Source organism: Cibotium barometz, chromosome 34 (assembly GCF_041138505.1).
Source record: "Cibotium barometz isolate CiBa-2024 chromosome 34, ASM4113850v1, whole genome shotgun sequence".
Classification (NCBI taxonomy): Eukaryota; Viridiplantae; Streptophyta; class Polypodiopsida; order Cyatheales; family Cibotiaceae; genus Cibotium; species Cibotium barometz.
Window position 1 is genome coordinate 44,845,977 of NC_141079.1, and position 23,326 is coordinate 44,869,302.

General features: G+C 40.8%; 1 protein-coding gene and 1 pseudogene across 1 annotated transcript; both read left to right on the forward strand.

Annotated features, from left to right (window-relative positions):
• The first annotated feature begins 200 nt into the window (after nt 1–200).
• LOC147619079 (uncharacterized) lies at nt 201–11,960 on the forward strand (annotated as a pseudogene).
• Nucleotides 11,961–20,839: 8,879 nt separating this feature from the next.
• On the forward strand, nt 20,840–22,324 carry LOC147619080 (uncharacterized). The gene is made up of 2 exons (XM_086774540.1): nt 20,840–21,171; nt 21,267–22,324. The coding sequence occupies exons 1-2, from the start codon at nt 20,863–20,865 to the stop codon at nt 22,143–22,145; spliced, it is 1,188 nt and encodes a 395-aa protein (XP_086630666.1). The 5' UTR covers nt 20,840–20,862; the 3' UTR covers nt 22,146–22,324.
• The last annotated feature ends 1,002 nt before the right edge of the window (nt 22,325–23,326 follow it).

The following is a 23,326-nucleotide window of genomic DNA, read 5'->3' on the forward strand; positions in this document are numbered from 1 at the left end:
AGATGCCACCATCCAACTTGGTTGATACTTTTTTTTTAAATCTATGCAAAGAAGGCAAGTGACTCCTTTCATTCTTGTCAAAGGTATTCTACCTTTCTACATTTGTTGGGGTTTAGCTATTATACTACTCTTCTCTTAACTTCTCCTTAAATTTTTCTCAGGATTGTCTAGTACTATCGCAGACCAAGAACCATTGCCTTATGACCTTGAAGGACTTAGACCTAGAGCAGCATGAAATCTTTGGCAAAGGAAGTGAAAACAATGCGGAGGGGGCTCCCTTAGTGGTAGCAAAGAAGATAGAGGTCCAAGCAAAGAGTGTGAAGGGAACAAATAATGCTTCGCATGTTGATGATAACATAGAAGTAGATGTTGATGTAGATGTTGCTGATGCAACTGCAGAGAGTAGGTAGTAGTAAAGAGTAAGATGGTCAAGTTTGTTGACCAAGGGCCATAGTTTATGCTCCTATGAGGAAATGATGCAAAGACAAAATGTAGAGCATTCAGAGACATAAAGAAGGGGGAGGAGTAACATGTTGTTACTATAGTTGATACTCATGTATAGCTTTAAACATGCAGATACTTAGGTATAGATTACTACACGTCGATAGTTATTTGGATACTTATGTATAGATTCCAGCAAATTGTACAGGTTCCAACATCCCATGTTGTATATATATATTCAACCATGTTGATACTTATTTTCATGATTATGTATAGATTCCAATGGGCTACTGACACTTATGCTTTAATATTGAAGAGATTCTGAGGTGTAACTTTTAAAAGTTCTTAGTTTTTTGCACTACTACATGGTAGCCTAATACCGGCGCTTATACCGACGTCATTGAATGGGGTTTAAAAAAGCCCCGTCATCGGTATAAACGCCGATATCTGCACCGAAACGACGATGTCGGTATAAGCGTCGGGAAAAAATATCGACGCCTATACCAGTGTCTATACCGACGTTACACCGGTGCCTATGCCAACGAGCATACTGGCGTCTATACCGGCTTCTACACCGGCACTTATATCGGGCTCTATACCTGTGTCTATACCGACGTTTCACCGACGTCTATACCGACGACAATACCGGCATGTATACCGACAACTATACCAGCGTCTATACTGGGGAATATACCGATGCTATAGCAGAAATTTTTTTTAGACAGAATAGTGTTGCCTGGCTGCCTGCAATGAACAGGACTCAACAGCAGCAAATAGACAGCACCATTCTGTCTAAAATAGAGCACAAAAACAACCGTGCTTGTTTTTTTATTTTTCAGATAAATAAGAAATTAAATTAAACATTAATACTCAAGAATCTTTTGATCATATACCAATAGTTTGAAGGTCATCTTACATCATGGTAATGCCTCCCAATTGACGGTCTCTCCTTCTTCTTCAAGCATCTCAAAAAAGGCCACAAGGCCATGTTTGTGAGCGTACTTCTCCTCTCGCCTACTTGGTGGGCGATTCATGGCCAACTCCTACACAAACGATTAACAATTACAACTTTTAGAAATCAACATTTAGCCCACATACATACATTTAGATAAATAAAATTGCTACAAATACTTACGAATTCATGGCGCATGGTTTCGTAACCACGACTCCCAAGATGAGAAGCCCCTACTGTTTGGAGTCTTGCCCTTGCCGCCTCTCTTTGTTGTTGAAACCTCTCTGGTGTCTCTGTAAGCTCCTGAGCAATGGCTTCCCACTCCCTGTCATCTAGCCAAATAGGTTTCTCTTTTCCCTCTCTAAATGCATCCCTCGCCTCTGACCTACGATGCCCCATCAAAATGCGAGCTGTATACTGTATCCACTCATTAGAGACGACATTCATAGGGTCAGATGGCTGAAACTCTTGCTTTATCTTTGTATTTATATAATTTTTCTTCTCCTTATCTTGCTAATCCCATTTAGTCATGACAGAGTTGTGAAACTGTATAGTACACAATTGTCGAATGCGTGTCTTCATTGCCTTCCCTGCACTATTCATTATTGGTGCCCCATCCCTAATTGTGTATATCTTGCTGTTGTCATGGTCATGTGCACCCTAGGGAGTGGAAGGTGAACCTATGGGTGTGCTATCAACAGATGAGAGCGAAGGATGACGCTCACGTGGTGGTGTCACAGCATCTGTGGCACTACCACCACAACAACCTCCCCCTGAAGACCTACTACGTGAGCGACGTCTATGTGAAGAGGTGGTAGATCGAGCTGTAAGAGGAGTGGAAGGCTGTGTGGTATGAGGTGTGGGAGCTGCTGTTGTACCTACGGGTGTGGGAACTGGCGTCGAGAAGCTAGATGGTGAGGCAGATGTCCCTGCTCTAGAACCCCAATAACTCTGAGCCATGGCTCTCTGCTCTGGAGTCATGGACGAGAGAAAACCATATAACTGCCGGGGACTCATGCCCTACGGTGTAGGATTAAATGAGAAATCAGGACTGTAGTCGAGTAGCGACGGTGAGTCATCACCCATGGCCTGTTGGACAAAAAATCATATGACAAACTTGTGCAAAATGAAAATTACACGGTAAACAATGAAAGAACCATATGACAAACATTAACAATGATAAACAACAATGGTAAAACCATATCAATTTGCACCTGCACTAGTGATTATGACGGTAAACATTAACAATGGTAAACAATGAAAGGACCATATAACAAGCATTAACTTTCCTAAACAACAATGGTAAACCATATCACTTTGCACCTTCAATGTCATAAAATCATTACAAATATGTCATAACTATTTGCATAATCATTAAGATACATCATTTTAAAAATCATTATCTATTCTATCATCCTCATTAAGATCAGTAGCCCCAAAGAGATCTATGTCTATGTACATTTCAGCATCCTCATCATTAAAAGTCCCTTGATGAAGGATGTCCTCATCATCTATGTCTTCTTTCTCAACATGTTTTTCAGCTTCATTGGTTTGCACCTCTTCATTTGGATCTTGCTCTAGTTGCTCCTCTTCATTTGCTTGCTCCTCTTCATTGTTGATATCGGCTTGTTCTTGCTGCTCCCCACCACCCTGTGAATCCACATCACCCTGTTGTAGCTCAAATTCTTCAAAAATTTGATTACTGCGGGGGGCGACTTGAACCACAAATAGCCAGCGTGGATCTTTTGGATCCGCTTTAAAGAGACAACCTGCTCACAATGCTCTGGGCGCACAAAAGTATCTTACTGATCGGTCCATACCTTTGTGGAGTCCACTTGGATGAGGCCACTCTTGTCTCTACGTACAATTGCATGTGGCCCATTCGTGATTACCTTGAACCACTTCACATCAAAGATAAACAACTCAAAACTTCTGAAGCCAACCTTTAATATGTCTTGAATGGTTCCAAAGTAATCAAGCATTCCAATAATTGTGTTATCATCACTTGCACTTGCACGACTTTCTTGAACAAACTGTGCTGTGACACCACAATCAAAGGTTGCTCTTCTTTGGTCTATTCGTTCTACTCTTGAGGCCACTAAGATCATCATCCTTTGTAAATGCACTTTTCAAGCAATGCATACAACTTGTAGGAGTCCGAAACTCTGAAATTGTCCTCTTGACTTGTTGTTCCTCCATCTTACTAAAAACCCATGGGGCTCTTGGAAGTAGCACCTTTCCATTGGGTCTAGTGCGAGCCCACAACTCTTGCATGCAACCTATCTCTTCCAAGTCGTCCCTTTGGCCTTTAGTCTCCTTTTTTCTTGTCATGGTCTTCCACAGAATGTCAGCTACATTCTTGAAAATATGCATCGGGTCAAGCAAATGGTTTATAAGGAGATCACCCCAATAGGGGAGTTGGTGAAAGATAGAGAGCCTCTTCATCCCAGGACATGCCAAGTTGCCACATTCCTCCCATTTGATCTTCCAATCGCTTGCCTTCAGTGCACTTGGAGGAGGTCTTCCTAGATTACCATCCCGCAATTCATGATTTTCTGGAAGATACCTAACACATTCTTTCGTAATGCTTTTGAGTATCTTGAATCAAGTCGAGGACCACATACAGGACATTGTAACCCGATATAGACAAACCTGAGCATTCTCCATAGCCAGGCCAATCATGCATTGTCCACATGAGAATACCTTGCACAGTTGCAAGTCTTTGGCCACTCTGCTGCTTTGACATGTCCTTCACTTCAATTCCATTCTACAAGGTGCGTAACTCATCAATAAGTGGTGCCAAATATACATCCATGTTCTTCACCTTGTACTTTCCTGGAACTATTAATGAGAGCAACAAATGACCTTTCTTTATTGCTAACCATGGCAGAAGATTATAATTCACAAGGCAAACAGGCCATGTGCTCCATGAAGAGCTCCTTAAACCAAAAGGGTTTACACCATCCATTGCTAGGCCAAGACGGAGGTTACGAGGATCTTCCCTAAAATCCAGCCATTTCTCATCTGTGGATCGAGTTGTGGCATGCCATGTCATCAAGCTTGCTATAGATTTGCACCTGAACATGCTTTTTATTCTTGGGATGATTGGAAAGTGCCTAAGAACCTTTACCGGGACAGCTTCCCCCTGAACATCTTCTCTATATCTGTTAGAGCCACAATGGGGACATTCTTGCAAATGCTCATATTCATGTGGCGGAAGAGGCAACAATCATTGCGACAAGCATGAATATTATTGTAATCCATGCCTATGGATTTCAATAACTTCTTGGCATCTGCACGAGATGGAGGCATCTCGTTGCCGAGGGACAATATCTGGTCTTTCAAAAGCCTGCAAGTATGGCAATATCTGATCGTTACTATTAAGATTTAGTCAAATACAAGTTGAAAATTTATCATTTCAACATTAGGTGTAATCTCCAAAAAATCCTTACCTGAAGAGTTCATTGATACTTGTATTAGACCATCCAAAAATTGACTGCAAATTTAGCATCGTAAGAGATGCACGCAATACAGATATGTTGGCACCATTGTATAATGGAAGGCGTGCAAGTTTACGCATGGCCTCTTCCTCTGGTTCATAATTTGACCGTTGAGAATGTCGTGGTTGATGATCTTCATGTTCATGCTCCTCGAAGAGAGCTTCTTGTTGCTCGATGAAGGCATCCAACATTTCCTCCATTGGACCTTCTTCCATTTCCTGACCTTCTTCCATTCCCTCGGGTGCTGTTAATTGAGCTCCATCTGTCACTCCCTCCTTCGATATTCTCATCCTTTGTTGGGGATGAGAATTCATAGGTGCAATGTTATCAAGATGCGGCTGCACACTTACTTGGTTGTACGATTGAAACCGTAAATTTTGCAAGCGCTCCATTGGAAATATGCCAGCGTCATGAATATGCTGGTTGCAAATCCTTCATTTTCGAAAGATTTGGTACTTACATCGCATGCATTGACATGCTATTCTCTCTTCAAGATTGAGAGGCTCCATCTAGCAGGATAACATGTATATGTAGCTCATTAAATACAAATCATTATGCATTACAAAAAGCATTATGTAAACCATAAAATAGGGCTTCTTTTCCCCAGCCATGAGGGAGATTTTAAAAATAACATTTAAAGCGTCAAACGGGCTTCTTTTCCCCAACCATTGAGGGAGACTTTAAAAATATTAAAAAAAGCATCAAACGGGCTTCTTTTCCCCAGCCGTTGAGGGAGATTTTAGAAATAACTTATACATTAGCTTATCTTCTCTCCATACAAAATTAAGAAGGTAATTAGAACAAGGATGGAGAGAGGGGATATCTCTATTCATAAATAGCTATTTATAAATGCAAAAATCTATATGCATAGATTCTGTAAATAGAGCCTACACATTGAGCTCTATGCATAGAAGCCTACACCTAAAGCTGAACGCATAGAGCCTTATGCATAAAGCCTATGCATAATGATCTATACATAAGCTTATGTGTAATGCTCTATACATAAGTCTTATGCAAGCTTTATGAATAAGGTTTATGCAATCGTATGCATAGTAAGGCTTGCAAGCCTTAAGTATAAGCTTGCATAATAAGGCTGCAAGACTTATGCATAAGCTCTATGCATAAGCCATATGCATAAGTCTTATGCATAAGCTCTATGCTATAAGCCTTATGCACTATGCTAACCCTTAATCCCATCACCCAATGGTGTAATAAACATGATCTTGTCTTACATGGATAAGAGATCTTACCTTGATAACATATATAAACTCTATGAATAAAGAGAATACCTTATGCATAGAAAAACAGAGCATAAGAAATATATGTTATATGTATAAGAGAGTATAAACATTCAAAAAGCTTATGCTCTCCATCCATGCAAGGCACTCTACATCAAAAAAAGCTTTATGCATAAAAACATAACGCATGTGAAGCCTTATGCATAAAGCTCATCCATAAGATTTATACATAAAACATTATGTATTAAGCTTTATGCATAGATCTTAATTCATGCATTCAGCTAGATTCATATAGCTCTATGCATAAACTCTATGTATAGATCTTGCATAAGCTTACAAGCCCTATGTATAGAGCTTTCATAATCTTACAACCTCTATGCATAAAGCCTATACATAGAGCTTATGCATTAAGCTTACAAGAAGGCTATGCATAGAGCTTTCAACAAGAAGGCTATGCAAGCTCTATGTACAATGTCCATGCAAGCTTTCAAGAAACCTATGCATAGAGATTTTATAAGCTTGCAAACTCTATGCATAAAGCCTATGCATAGAGCTTATGCATAGAGATTTTACAAGCTCGCAAGCTCTATGAATAGAGCTTATGCATAAAGCTTGCAAGAAGGCTATGCATAGAGATTGCAAGCTTATGATAGGTTTTATGCATAGATCTTGCAATAATCCTATGTATAAGCTTACAAGAACCCCAAACTAACCCTAAACCATAAAACAGGGGTGCAATAATACGTAGAAAAAAGCATAAACAAGGAAAATCGAAAGAGGGACTACCTCTTTTTTGCGAAGCTGAAGGAGAGGATTGGTGAAAGATTGGTGAAAGAGCTGCAAAACAAAATATTAAACAAAGTAATTAGTAAATTAAACATAAGAATAAGAACTAATACACAAGTAATACAAAGTCCTAAAATCTCTATGCATGCATTAGGAGATCTATGCATACATAGAGAGCTCTCAACATGCATAGAGAGCCAAAAAAAACACAAAACCCTAAACGTCCTATATCCTAAAAAGCAAAAGCAAGAGCATATTAGTAAAAGCAAGAGCATATAAGTTAAAGTGGAGAAGGAGAAGAGGAGAAAAGAGGAAAGCTTGAAGGAGATGCTGAAACGCATACCTTCTCTGGATGTAATTCGACGCCGCGAAAAACAGAGAACAATAGGTTCTCGGCTGTAAAAAACTTACGAGCGTCGGTATGCGCGTCGGTATAAGCGTCGGTATACACCTCGGTATATGCGTCAGTATACACAACGGTAAAAGCGTCGGTATACGCATCGGTATACGCGTCGGTATTTGAAATTTTGAAAATAGCCCGCCCGACTTGTCTCCTCCAAGATTACGACGGGCATACCGACGTTCGACATTTGCATCGGTATTCTAACGTCGGTATGCCCTAAACCTCTAGTAGTGTTGCATCTTTCTTTTTTCTACTTGATAGTCACTTTTCACACCCGAATGCATTAAACACACATACATTTTTGTAGGGAGGGAAACTTCTATTCCTATCCATATATTAAATACACGTATCTTTACAGAGGAGGAAAATTCCCTCCTTCTCAAACTTCCTCTTGGGCTTAAATAATTTCCCGCGCTCTTTTCATTTCCTCTACCTTCTGTTGCACTCCATTTTCTGAAGCTTCAACCTTCTGTACTCCATTTCTTCTTGAAACGATGGGTAGCAAATCTCATTTTATATCATCTCAATTTTTCCCCACTAATGCCATCATAGATGATTCAATTCCTAGGGCAAGGAGACCAAGATCATCAGTGTTTGCTATACTTGTATCCAACTCTCTCAATGCACAAAATCAGTTGAGTGAAATGCTAATCACCAAGGGCACCTGGGTCCTTATGCGGTCAAGGAAGAGAAGAAAGACAAGCAACAAGAATACCTTTAGGGTGTCATGGAAAGGAAGAGTGAAAGACTTCAAGATAGAGGCTTGATGGACAACCATCAAGGAAGTCCTAGTGTAGCATATATATATGCATAATGAGCTTGTGCTTGGTGTTAGGCGTTTTTCTGAAAGGTATTTTGGGCTTGTGTACATATGGATGCATGGCATGTGTGAAGAGTTTGGCTTTGAATGCATTGGCAGATGTACAGGGTGAATGGTTTTGCTGTAGGCTTGTTACAGGCCTGTCCGGAACGTGGTCTATTGGAGGTCCGTTGGATGTGGTATCAGCTGCTCGGTTGTTTGAAGTGCATACACGTCTCCAAAATAAGTGGGCATACTAGGTTGTATTCGAAGATGTGGAAGCATGAGGGCCATAAAATATTGGTGTGGCCAATGTAGCTTGAGCAATGGTGTGAAAAGCATAAGGGTGATATGGCCATCTTCTAATAAGAATGACCATGTGGAAGTTAACGCTGCTGCCAGCACGAAATTCTGGAAAGTTGGCGAAGGGAGAAAGAGAGCCAAAGCAAAGGGTGCTGCCGGGGACGAAGGGAGTTGCACTGGTCATTCAGCAGAGCCACGCAAGGGGCCTTTTGTTTGGGAAGGATAGCACAAGCCACAGGCGGACAGTGATGAAGTGGTGTGGCTGCTAGAGGCTGGACATGGGGGCCTCCCTTGTGAGGTGAAGCCGGACGTGGAAGCTGCTGCTGCGGCTACTGGCATCAAAGGTGACGGGCAGAGAGAGACAGCGAAAAGGGGCCCGGGCTATGCAGAGCTGGATGCTGGCGGCGACAACTGGTGGCAAGCGTGGCTGACAGCGCGTGAAGTCAAGTGAAGGCTAGCGGCCTTGCAGAGAGCAGCTGGGGCGTGTGCAGCGAGACGACAGGCACGTGAGAGAGCCTTAGAAGAGGCTGTGTGAAGAAGCCCTCTGGGAACAGGGTTCTCTGGTGGTTCTACTGGCAGGCGCAAGGAGAGAAGGTGAGCTGCAAGGGAAGACAGTTGAGGGACTGGTGAACCAGGTTGCGGCCTGGAGATGAATATACGACCAAGGTGATTCGGCAGGCCTTGTGAGAGGGAAGCGTGCGAAGGGCAGAGGCTGGCGAGTTTGGGGCTGCTGGGGCGGCTGGGAGACGCCAAACACAACGTGTAGAGGGGCTCTAGAGTGCAGCTGCAGACTCTCGTGTGGGCGACGGTGGTAGTCGCCGTGTGGGAGATAACGAAGAGCTGCAGTGCTCGGGTGGAGTTGCCGCCTTGTGAAATGGAGATCTCTGGTGAGGCTGGCTGGAGTACAACAACAAGTGTGAAGGGATATAGCCACCTTGTGAACAGAGAGAAAGGTCTCTTGGGTCGTTGAGCAGAGCAAAGGTGAAGAAAGAGAGAGAGAGCCTCAGGTTGGGAAGCAAAGAGAGCAGAGGCGAGGGCTGCTGAACATACAGGACAGCAAGCTGGCAGCGAAGTCGAGAGTTTGAAAGTTTTTCTTTTTAGAAGCTTTGGATTGTGAAGGTGCTGTAAAAGGAGAGCCATGGCCGAAGGGAGTGAAGGAAGCCGAGTGGAGTCAGCTGATTTGTGAAAGAAAGATCTTCTTTTTTGCATTATTTGTGGATAAGTGTGCAGGTTTTCAGTATCTTGTGGAATACAGGGTTTTTGAGGTATCTCTGTGTGGTGTTTTGAGAGTTTTTTGTTTCCAGCATTGTGCTGGTGGTGCCCCTTGTGTTTGTTGTGTCTTCCAAGGCTCCTGGGTAGGTAGCTATAGAGGCATTTCTTCTTTTTCCAGCCTCCCGACACTTGGCAGTCCAAATGACATAAATTTTCCCTCGCATAGACCAAATTGTAAGTTAATCTATCGCTTGTCAATCTTTCATTTTCTCATAATGGTCTCATGAACTGTGTAAACTGTCCATGTCTATGGTTGTAGATGTGTACCCCTCATCATATGAGGAGTGGGATCCAGTTCAGTGCATCATTGGAATTATGAATGTGGTTCATGCACACATTGGTCAGCTACAGTATGAGGGAAGGAGCAACAAAAGCCTTGTAGATGTAGGAATCTTTTTCTATTTTCATTTCTACCATCTTCTAAACAAGAAACACAGTCGTGGCCACTTGGAAGAGCTACCTTTGCAAGCAGAGTGGAACTACATGGATTGGCCTATCCTAGACCCCTCAGTAATGGAGTCAATAAAGAGCAAGCTCTTCAAGGATGTGCAACGCTCTGTACGAGGGAGCATTCTGACTCATGTAGTAAAAATTATGGTTTACCTACCAATTACTGTGTTTGTGGAGCTTTTTAGCTTATTTTAGGTAAAGATAGTGAGAACAATGCTCGTCTGCAAAGATTTGGATACACTCCTCTTAGCAAGACTTCTTGATGAGGGATGGCCGAGTAAAGTTTTTGACAATATCCATTGTAACATTGCACTAGAGATAGTAGTTGCAAAGTACATGATTGCAACTCAAACTTTTATCTTGTCCTTCTGGTATAGCAGGTCCCGTTACATCAATGGAGAGTTAGTACCAATGGATCAGGAAGCCGCAAGTTCAATGGATGACAAAGTCATAGACATTGAAGTGATTGATGAAGCTTCAACACTGGTGACAATTGTTTCTATACGAGAGAAATGCAATCTACAACAACTAAGGAAGGATATTGTTGAAGAATCCTTGCAAGACATGCCGGCACACTTTAATTTCATTCACAATGGAAGAAAGGTCCTCCTTAGAAGGCAGCGACTAATACAATGTAAAGAATCGGGTAACACAGTCAAGATCATTCCTACTTGACAATACCCACTTCAATGTACTCTTTTGACATAATTAATCAAGTCTATCTTGTTAATGACACTCCTACTTGACATTACAAATTTGAATGTATTTTAATATAATTAATCAAGAGCCTTTTGTTTGAAGTAGTACTCTCAAAAAATAAGACAATGTATACTATTTTCCAGGACACATTACTTGAGTGAGAATAGAACAGTTGAAGACATTACATTACAAAAATGGATTTCTCATTACATAATCTTGTACAGAGTCTTTTGATTTGTACAATCCATCTAAATATGGAATCAATTGTTCTTCCAAATAAACATCATGTGCATTAGCTTCGAAAAAGGAAGGGGTGATATCCATGTTCCAATGGGATTATACATAGCCTTCTCAGGGGTATCATCAATTAATAATGTATTTGTGGGATTATACGGATGTTGGATATCCACATAGCGCTTCATAAGTAAGGGCACCCCAAGTTTGTTAGGATGACAAACACCTGGGTCAATGTAACAGTGCCTTTGGTCATATACAAAATACAATTCTGTTTCCTCAATCTCAGATTCTCTCAAAACTAGCGTGACAAGAGGCCTTAAATTATGCGTCATCACATTGAGGACCAGATGGCCAATCTAAAGTGCTTCATTACAAAGTTGATAAATTGATACAGTTTGGGACTTAGCATGACATGCATTCCCCTGACTTTGTAATTCCCTGTAACACTTGGTCCAAAGCTCTTGGGCTGTCTTTTGAGCACCAATCCATTAACATCCAAGATGATAAGCCTCCTCAGCGTCTGGAACCATTATTAACATGATTCATACTTCTAATTAGTCTGAATATGATTGAAACTTATAATCATTGTTAAGGGACAAAAAAACACCTAATAGAAACAATTCTTAATATTGAGTTGGTTACATTACATCAGGTAAATTAGGCTTGGGATCTTCATCAAGCTTGGGATCCTCACTAGCCTTGGGATCCTCATCAGTCTTAGGTTCTTCATTGTTCGCCTCCCTACCAGGCCCTGGCGGTCTCTGCAGTCTGCTTCGCGTTTGTCTTCTCTTCAGGCTTCGGCTCTTTCCTTTTCTTAGATTCTTCTGAGAGGCAGCCTTTGCGGCCAATCCAGGCCCCTTACCCTATCTCCTTGCAATGAGCTACCAATTAGCCTGGAAGAAAGAGACATAACTCTCTCTCTCTCTCTCTCTCTCTCTCTCTCTCTCTCTCTCTCTGCTTGTGTGTGTGTGTGTGTGTGTGTCCTTTGTGCATGTACATGTTAGACCACACAACCAAGGCATCTATCATAGTTAGTGCGATTTGGCACGATAGCGAACTTGCGTAAGACATGCAAGCGTCATATCGCGCCAAACTGTAAAAATACCTCTCTCTCTCTCTCTCTCTCTCTCTCTCTCTCTCTCTCTCTCTCTCTCTCTCTCTCTCTCTCTCTTTGTGCAGTACTGGATGTGTATGTATATGTTGTATATGTTTCTCCTTGTGTGTGTGTGTGTGTGTGTTGTATATGTTTCTCCCTCTGTGTGTGTGTGTGTGTGTTGCTAATTATTCATTGGCTTGGAAAGAAATCTTCTTGTCTTAACACCTCCAATAGAGAGCTTCACTGGAACTTCCTTTTCATTTGATGACTTTTTAGTGTCCTTCAGAATCTTGACACTAAAAGGTTTGGAGACTTTGCATTGGCCCCTTTTGCTGCAATTAAATAAGCACTTGAGAATCTTCAAGTCACCCGCAAGATGCCATTGGACTTAAAAGTCCCCCCTTTTCTCTACATGGAGCATCCTGGTTGCATTCATCTATTCTTAGATGAGACTGGGGATATGTGTCCTGATGAAATACCCAAAACAAGGATTCATGGTCCTCTTTCTTAACCTCAAATGAACCTAGCCACCAGATGTTCGTCTCGGACTGCACACTAAAATACTTTGGATCATCCCTACTGCAATTACAAAGAGCCCTATTTATAAGTGTTATTGTGACCCTTTCCATCTTTTTCTCTTTGATAATCTCGCACTCATCAAGCTTGATGACAAACTGAAGTAAACCTCCTATCTCCTCAAATGTAGTATCATAGAACTCCACCATTCTCTTTTGTAAGAGCTCCAAGTCCATGAATATATTGTTGTGTTTATTGTAGAATATGCTGCCACCTTCTCCCTTAAACTCTCCAACAATGTGGCATGAGTGACCAACATAATGAAGCTGTTCTGTATTTAATTCCTCCCTATGTCTCCAAACTTTTGTAATTGTTGGGGGAAGTAGCTGTTCTATGTTTAATTCCTCCCTATGTCTCCAAACTTTTGTAGGTGTTGGGGGAAGTAGCTTTGCTTTAATGCCTTTGGCCTCAAGGAGTGATGACACTAACTTCTGGATGGCACTATAACCCTTACGACTGACTCCACTTGAATCCATGGGGATTGAATATCCACAGCTGAAACTATATTGTTGGTTACAAATTCATCCACTATATCTCGTTGAACCACCTTGAACTTCTTCTGTTTTATCATTTCTCTTGCCATTCTTGATGTCACGAATGCATCCACTATATCTCGATGAACCACCTTGAACTTCTTTTGTTTTATCATTTCTCTTGTCATTCTTGATGTCACGAATGCTTTTAGTTGCCTTGCTGGATTAAGATTGGGATTGATATTCTCTTTGTCTCAGGATGTATGACAATCCTACAAATACAACACTACTCATTACTAACACAGAGAACATGTAAATCACAAAGAAGCCTAAGAAATAAAATAATATTAACTGTGCTAACATAAACGACATGTGAATGGGAATGCATTGAGTGTAATCTTACCTTATGCCGTTGGATTCTCTTCTTCAGGCCTCCAAAACCGTGCCTCAAGTTCTCGACGTTTTTGAGCTTTCTTTTCCGTATGTACGGTTGTGTCTTTTTCTCTATATTTGCGAAGGTCACTTCTTAGTCTGTTGATTTGACATTCTTGTTCTTCCAATCTAACTTTTTGTGTCTTGCATTCACCAAACAAGCCAAGAAGCTCATTTGCTAAGTGTTCTGAATAATGCCTCTCTTTCTTGCATGTAAGAAATTGACTTGCAATATCCTAGTAAGCCTTTGGCACCATCACCTGCAAAACGTAAGAGAGTTGTGGGATTTGAAAAGGGAGGATGTGAAGCAGTACGGGGGTCAATAGGATAGATGGAGCCATCACACCCAAAGGTCTATGTGTTGCTTCCCCGACAACCTCATATAATCTTTGACATCTAATGAGAGCAACAGTTGGAGTGTTCTAGGAATGAGTAAGTATACTATATGAGGCAGAGTGAAAGAATATGACTGGCTGTGGTGAGAGAAGGCTTGTATTTGTCTTTTGAAATTGGAGATGAAGGTTCTAATTCCCTCCAAACTGTCTTCCGTGCAATAATATCCTCTTGAACTAACTTTAATCTTGCAGTTTCGAATATATCATTTCAAAGAAGGTTCCAACGAACTTTAAGACAGCCGCCTAGGAGAAAATTTACCTCTCTGGCTCAGAGACTACACTTTTATGACTTTTACATTCTCTTTATTTTAATATTTCAAGATTTTTTATAGAGAGAGAAAATAAGAATCGACGATTTTCTTACAAGGCCCTACGAATGATCTCCAAAATGTCCTAATGCAACACAACCTTCTCTTCATAGTTTACAATTATGATATAAGTATTTCATGTGCTTTTGTGTCCACAAATCCTCCACTAGCTCATGACTGTGGGAGGCAGCCATGTATAAAAAGAGTAAGGCAGAAACACATTTTATCTTACAAAGCCTGGCCTAGGGCAGCCATGCAGGGCTCGATAAAAGCATTTTTTAAAACTGGTGAGAATAAGGACATTGCATATAAACTAACCGATTTTCTAGGCTAAATTTGCATATTTTGCGGGTATTTTAACTAAAAACTAGTAAATTTGAATAGTTTTGTTGTTTAAGGGCTGTATATATTTAAGCTCCTTAGGATAAAACGACGTGCCAATTTCTCCCAATGGCTGCACGAGGGGCAGTCCCCCGCCCGGGTGGAGTGCAGTGGCCGTTTGGAGTCTGGACTGCTTTACGGCCAATTGAGGTCATAAGCGGTGACGTTTGCAGCGAGATCATTGCTGGCACATAAAAGCCGCAAGACTGAGAGACTCAAGACAGGAGTCTCGTGCGCTAGACTAGACTAGACTAGGAGGTTGGTAGAGAGAGAGAGAGAGAGGGGGACGTGGGCACAAAATATAGTATATATATTTAATAAGCCTATTAATTCGAAGGTCGTACAAGAGCAGGCCCCGCGACATGAGGGGTCACGTGAAAAAGCGGTTGCCGCAACGCAGGCCAGACTGGTCACCACTACTCACTCGGGCCCACCAGCAGCGGGGCTCCCTGTCCCACGCTCGCATTCGGTGTCCACACTGTGTGTGTGTGTGTGTCTATCTACCTGCACTGCGCTGGCCGCTACGTTGCAGGCAAACCTGCATGGGAACCCCTCCTCCTGCTCCTCCTCTGATGATGATGCAACTACCCCCTCCAGCGTCGCAGAAGAATCTACAGTCCGTCGCTGCTGCATGCGGCCACAGTAGACGGTTGGTCGTACGATGCACTGAAAGGAAGGCAGATCGTCTGTGACGGGGGCACGGCACGGGTGGTCCTCTTCTCCTACACAGCCGTGAAGAAAAGGAAGGCAGATCGTCTGTGGTGGTCCTCTTCTACGTGAAGAGTTCACCAATCAAAATACAAAGATATCGTATTTTGGATAATAACGTGTATATATATAATCTGATTCTTTACCCATTTATTCATTTTTTTGAAGCGTATTTTTTTAAGAAACAATAGGCCACGTGGACAGCATGTCACCCTTCACCAATTGAATGCCTATAGGTTTTCTTACTCGAATGATGTGTCACAATTTCATTGCCTAGTTTGGTGCTTTTTAATCCATCCAATTGTTCACAATAAACCCCCTCATGCTCTAAAAATGCATATTTTTCAACCCATCAACTCTTCAGTCTAGTTTTGTTTCCCAAACCTTACTACATGATGGTTTTTATAACTAAAACAAAAAATTTCAATAAAATATTGTTTAGAGAAGTTGAAATATATGATGGAAAAAAATAGTTTATGTAACATTTGTATCTACATCTTTAATATGGTTGCTCAAGACATCTTCCTTGCTGGGTTTTTAATGTGTACGCAATCATACTTTTTTTCATTGGTGAAGAAGTACACTATCATACAAGGTACTAAGATTATGAAACAATTTCAACCTTTGTGTTTCTCCCATCTTCCTTTTGCTGGTTTTTTAATGTGTACGCAATCATACTTTTTTTCATTGGTGAAGAAGTACACTATCATACAAGGTACTAAGAATATGAAACAATTTCAACCTTTGTGTTTCTCCTCCCACCTTTGGAACCCTTTTAGGGAAAGGAGGAGCGGGCAAGGGGGGGCATTGTTGTAGACCATCCAACACATCCCACTTTTGAGTTCTTTTCACCTCACTTATATGATACATGTATCTGATGCTTAATCTAAGCCTTTTAGACTATATTTTGAGAGAGATATATATATATGGGGGGGGAGCTCTAGTTGGAATGGCCATGTGTAGGGAAGCTAAGTACACCTGAAAGCTTGGGAGTTTGGCCCTCAAATCACATGGACTCCCTCTTCACATGGAGCTTGAGAGAGAGAGAGAGAGAGCGAGAGAGAGAGAGAGAGAGAGAGAGAGAGAGAGAGAGAGAGAGAGAGAGAGAGAGGGAGCTCCAATTGGAATGGCCATGTGTAGGGAAGCTAAGTACACCTGGAAGCTTGGGAGTTTGGCCCTCTCTTCACATGGACTCCCGCCAACAAAATAATAGTCAAAATGGTTTACTTGAGTTGCATGCTAGCCAATTCAAACTAAATGAGCATGAGAATTGGCTTCATGGGTGCAATATCTTACTTGAGGTGCGATGTCACGCTATCAAACTAGCCAATTCAAACTAAATGAGCATGAGAATTGGCTCCCTGGCTGTAGTATCTTAGATAAAAAGCCGTTAATGGTGTGAAAAAACATGTTTCTAGATTTTACAAGAAGCTCTAAGAGTTTAGGAAAGAAAAAAACATGTAAAAAGAAATCTATCATGAGAGTGCCACTTTCTCAATATATGCAATTAAAATCTTAAAAAAATTATGAATTTTTGCACTCATCATGGCAAATGGTTTGGGATCACACATTAAGCCTCCTGTCAATTTTATTTATATAAGTTTCATTGGTGCTTTTATTGGTATTGATTTAGAAGTACTTCTCATAATTTTAAATTAAATGGTATAAAGAAATAGAGTCTATGTTAAGTACAGACCTCTCAACTTTTCCATACTTTATATGTCAAAAGGTAAAATGGTGCATATGTAAGGTGGCATTTCAAAACTTCTTTCATAGAACTTTGTAAAATTTCACACCTAGTTTCTTGTAAAAAATTCAAATTTTGTAACACATGCTAATTTTATACTCTTGTAATATGGCTTTTCTCTAAACTTATTTTTTGATCATCAAAAGAGGATTTTTTTGTTGATATGTGAGTGGGTTAAAGCTCCAAAAGTATAAGAAGGTGAACTCAAGATGAATGGAAAGATTTCTATGGGTGATTGAAGCTCCATACCTTGCAAATCACCCTCAATGGGTCTTTAGATGAGAACAATTTCCTTCTTAAATAACAACACTTTCTAGAGGACCTCATGAAAGAGAAGTTAAGCTAAGTACAACCCTTAATTTTCTTCTTGATACCAACTAAGTAGTTCTCTCCAATTAAACTATAGTGTAGTAGTGTTGGTTTGATGCACATCAAGATAAATGGTAAAAGAATGGACATGGAAAACATGTGGTACCTATTGAGATTTAGCATAGTTTATGGGATTTTCATGATGAGTATGAGTTATCTAATGAGAATGAGGAGAGTATAGTGATTGGCATGTACCCTTTGTTGCTTAATAAGATTGATGGGGGAGTTACAAATTTGACTAATTTATTTGGTGTTTGTGGGACTTCTCCTATAAGGAGCTTAGAAATACATGTAGATTGTGCAAAGAGAGAGTTCATCTAGAATACTTAATTGAGCACTATGGGGTAAGACGTATGCAAAAATATGATAGTGGTGTTAATGACATAGTACCTTTGCATTTACCTTGCAAGCTTATTAATGTGATTTTGTTTTTCAAGATTAACATTTCATTATACAACTAGGGGAATATATAACTTCCAAGATTTGAGGAGTAGTTTCTTTACTACCTTAGCGTGATAAAAGTTCAAGTTGTCAAATATATCCCTTGCCCCTCCAACAGGCAACAAAAAATCCCCAAATTTTATGATTACCAGTAGCACATACACATACCAAAAATAAATGTATATTACAATATTTTTTTCATGTTTGTATGGAAACATGAACATGTTAGAGCATTACTGGGCAATATAAATGGCCTCAAACGTGCTTAAACGTGATCCTAAATGGAATTATATGAGCCCTATCCACATGAATTATTTGTTATCGATGTCATTTTTATGTAGTGAGCTAATATGCACTAGTATGGATCATCATTTGGACTCAATCGCACACTTTTTGGCTTAAAGACCTCAATTGTATTTAATTTATCCACATACTCATGAAATATTTTTATCATTATTAAGCTCAGCAACAAGCAGGAGATGCCATGAAGCACCTAGAACACATTTATAGAACTCTCTTATTCTTTCTAGTTAATTGATAACTTAACTCACACATTATTATAGAGGGCTTCACGCTTAAAATGTTTACTAAGCTATTTGAAAACCCTCCATAGTTCTTAGTCATTAGAATAAAATGTTTGGTTTCATATTTAATATTAAAAAAGAATATGGAGTTTCACATTATTTAAGTTAAAATAAAAGACTAATAAATTGCTCAATTTTAAGAATATAGCAACTATTAGAGTTGCCTTTTGATGGGCATCCTTGTCCATCGAGGCAAATATCACGACTGTCTTCTGATCAATGCACCCTTGTTTCAACATATGGAATAAAAGCATTTGCATGTATGATTCTGATTGCCAAAGTGTCATAAAATAGGCATGCCGTTATAAATTAAGCATCTAGATGTGGCCAGGATCTCAATTACTCTTGTGTAGAAGCACATTGTTAGAAGGGGGAACTCATTGAACAAAGTGTATGATATTACATGATTCCACAAGAGACCTATTTTAAATTAGGCCATTTACATATTTACATATTACATGATTCCACAAGAGACCTATTTTAAATTAGAACATTTACATATTTACATTTATAGTAGGTGTCATATTTATTAATTGCTGACGTATTTAAAATAATAATATGGCATGCACATGAAATGGGGGTTTTGTTACCAGTGAACCCCTCACGGTTAGAAGTTAAAACTTTTCTTTAATCTTCATAGGTTGGTAACTTGAGTGATACATTTTTATTGAATATTGACCTTAAGTACCTAAACGACTTTCTTGATGCATGACAGCTTCCTGAATTTTTGATTGATCATTCATTGACATGCCTAGCTTTGAAGGTTGCTCCCCCCTTCCAAGGGGACAATGTTGAATTTTGTAACCTTCAGCTACATTTCACTCCAAAACGTTATAGGAAGACAACCTTGAAAATTCAGTTTCTAAAAAAAGGCCACCCAAAATAGATTTTTATGAGTATTGGATTTCACATAAAGACGAAGACCAAGGTACCTTATTGGCCTTCAATTTTGAAAATTTTGAAGTCCAAGATAGGGTTGCAAATTTCAAGTCTGTAAGGGGGGTTTATCCTTCAGAAAAGGAAGGTAGAAAGAAATTTATCTTACATAGAAATAGATATGTTTATATAAGCCCTTCAAATCAAGTTGTAGGACTAGCGAGTCGGTAATAAGCGTGCCTAAGGATGATTTTTGATAGGTTGGGTTATCTCTAAGTAGAAATAATGTGGTTTTTTCATAATTTACTTGTCTTTTGATGGTCACTCAAAATAAATGGCTATATTTTAAGACCAATATACAAAAAAGGGCATTTACTTTTTGTCTTGGTGGTCAGTCAAAATAAATGGTTGTATTTTACGACCAATATACCCAAAAATGTGCATGATGCCCGGTGCTCAAAAAAAGCCCGGGACCTTTAGTGTAATATCACCTTCAAATTTAAAAAAATACCTCTAAATTTATAGCTTGAAGGTGCCAATACTTGCCAAATTTGAGAGAGTATCGTAGTACAAATACCTTCAGAAATTTAAAAAACACTTTTCATTGATAATTTCTTAATTTTATATATAAAGGTTTTCCAATTTTGAAGAAAATAGTTTTTTTTCGAGCACTGATGACGCCCCCAAAAAAAAACACCCTTGTGCGTGGCCGGCGCCTATAACCGGGGCGGGCAGCTCTCGAGTAAAAAATGGTTTACACAACATGACTCCCGAGAAAATCATCCTGACGTGCTCACAAATGATTGTCCTAAAATCACACTATAATGACAACTTCCGAATGCCCCACTCCTCCGGGCAATAAGTTAGCCATATCGTGATAATCATGTGACTAGTATTCCCAAATTCCCTACAATTTTCATTCTTTAATTGTACATTGAAACCTAGTAGCATGACCTTCGCTGTGCAATGATCACGATGGTGGATATGAAGCAAAAGGAGCGTGGGCCAATAGCCTACCAAGCTTTTGCACTCCACTCCTTTTGTCAGGATCGTAGGGCAGCGCAGCGTTGTAGCCTGTAGGTAGACTCTAGAGTACTACGTACGTGGGTTCTTGGCCGGATCCTTCTAAGTTCTCATGGAAAGGGCAATGCACAGCTAGCTGGTAGACGGACGATGTAATGCATGATGGAGGAGCAAGGAGTCTATATAAAGAGAGACGGGCGCTGTTACTTCTCTCATGGGTGATGGGTAATCGAAGGTGAAGCGCAGTCGATGAAGACAGAGAGAGAGAGAGAGAGAGAGAGAGAGAGTGTCATGGGTGATGGGTAATCGAAGGTGATCAAGCGCAGTCGAGAGAGAGAGAGAGAGAGAGAGAGAGAGAGAGAGGGAGTGAGTCATGGAGAGAGAGAGACAGAGAGTCAAGGAGCACCTGCATGTCGAGGTCCCTGCTTTCAAGAAAGGCCCCTGGACGCCCTGGGAGGATGAGTTGCTGTTAGCTTTTGTGAGCGTGCATGGTGAAGGCAGTTGGAACACTGCCCACCTTCACTACCCCCGCCTGAAACGCTGCGGCAAGAGCTGCCGCCTGCGCTACCTCAAGCAGCTGAGGGGGGGTCTCCGCAGGGGCGCATTAACCCCGCAGGAGGAGCGGATCATCGAAAACGCCCACCAGCGGGAGGGCAACCAATGGTCCAAGATCGCCGCCCTGGTTTGCGCCGCCGTCGATTCCCAAGAATGCGCTAATTATTGCATCGCTTATAAAATGTTGTTAACTGGAGCTAATTTTTGTTTGCAACGCTGCAGCTGCCCGGTAGAACGGACAATACTGTGAAAAATTTCGTCAACATGAAGCGGAAGAGGCTCATGAAGCGGCAGGGTCGGTATATGGCAGGGGCGTCACGTCTCAACAACCTGCACCACGCCCTTTCACTTCAAGTCTTCCCTGGCGACGCCTTCACAAGCTATAACCAGTGCTCGTGGCCGACTGCATTCTCGTCTTCAGCGCCCGCGAGCGGCAGCAGCGGCAATTGGAGCAACTACAGGCTTGCAGGGAGTTGCAGTTCCCTTGTAAGTGGAAATCCGCAAGAAATTGTGCCCACAAGAAGCACTCCCTCGCTGAAAGAAAACATTGACTCAACGGCTATCTTTCTCCATGGCCTGCACATTCAGAGTGCAGCCTCTGATTTATTCAATAGAGCCTTATCGCTCCCTTCAGTCCAACGTACAGCCAAGCCACTCGCTAGCTGCTCACACAGCCTGGCCGGCAATACGCCCAGCTTCACTCCAGTGCAAGACACCGGCAACAACGACAAAGACCTTCTTGAGGCCAGCATGTTTAGCCATGGCGCCTCTGCTACTTCCGGCGAAGGGAACGTTGATGTTTATGAGCTATTTCAGGGTGGTGGGCACGCCCTTCTTGAAGAACACCTCAGTGTAGGAAGCTCATGTGATCCCTGGTCGTCCATTTCAAGCTTGCAATGCATTGAGCAGCCATACTCGCCCGTGTCTTCTCCCCTCAACCTGGTCATGGACACCTTCAAGGAAGAAACCGCATCCTGCATTGATGGTACTCTTGCCAGTGTAGTCCGTTCTAGTATCAACCCCAATGTGGAGCACATGCCCGCGGCTTGTCCCATGGCCGCCTCGCCGGTTAGTGTGCTCAATCCCCATGCACATTATTAGCCATCAAAAATCCCCTTGCATGCTAGGACTGCTTCGTTTCTACGTCGCCCTCTTAAATTATGTATTTCATTGTGTAAGCATTTCTCGTTCAATGAGTGCTTGACGTGTGTGGCATGTGCCACCATGCCTTTATGTATAAGCTCCTATGTAGTTGAAGTAGTATTCACCATGGATTGAAGAAGAAGATAGTTGTTTGAAATAGCATTTTCTTCCTATTTAATCTTAAAATAAACACTAAGTTTTTAAAATATATTTTGCCATCAATTTTCAGAAGGCTTTTACTAAAAGCGAACACGTTGTAGACTTGCCCGAACGCTGAGTTGCGGTGTGCATGTGTTATACCATTAAACCAACGATGAGTTTCTTGTCACTCGTAATCCACGTCGTGGAAATGGGTCACTATCGTGTGCTACGTGCTAGGTGGCATGTGCTAAAGTTGGCGCAAGAGATTGGTTTATAGATTGCAATCTTCCTCTTACAACACATATGCTTTCCTATGGGTAAGTGTAATCATGGTAGCTATGTGTTTATGACTTTTTAATAAGTGCTTTAGAGAGCTGTGATATCTAGGAGCATCTATGTTGTCAATCAGCCGAGGGACTTGCACCCGACCCCCAACCACGAGACATTCACATCACCACAATGGATGCCCAACCCCAAGTGGCAACGTCCATCAGTTGGTCATGGTAGGGGCTTGAACCTCAGTTTTTTTCCGAAAGCTTCAATCCCTATCCACTCCGGGGACAATGTGCTTATGTTATGTCCTTGAATAGCCATTTGTATTTGTTATATAACATTATAATCATGAACAAATGGATAATATTATCTTAAAGAAAAGTGACATTGTCTTTGGAAAACATTTACACATGCTACAATTTTAGCAAACACCAAATAACATTTGTAAAAAAATTTGGTGCACAAAAACAGAAAAGTAATAATGAGTTACTATAAATTTTGAACTTTTAAATTTCATATTAGAAAATTCTCATACACAAAATATATCAATGTTTCTTTCAAATTTTCACAAACAAATAGTAACAAGATGTTCGGAAAATTTGCTCATGAAAGTGGTTTTCTTTTTTAAAAAAAGCCACAACCATAATGAACATTCATGAATGTTGTTCTATATATACTAAATACTTTATCTACAAAGTGAAATATTGTCTGTAGTAGCTATGTCT

What these genes read in the sequence shown, in the direction of transcription:
- LOC147619080 (XM_086774540.1), top strand. Translation starts at nt 20,863, where the DNA reads ATGGAGAGAGAGAGACAGAGAGTCAAGGAGCACCTGCATGTCGAGGTC. An exon ending in GGTCCAAGATCGCCGCCCTG is followed by an intron (nt 21,172 to 21,266) that starts GTTTGCGCCGCC and finishes GCAACGCTGCAG; the next exon opens with CTGCCCGGTAGAACGGACAA.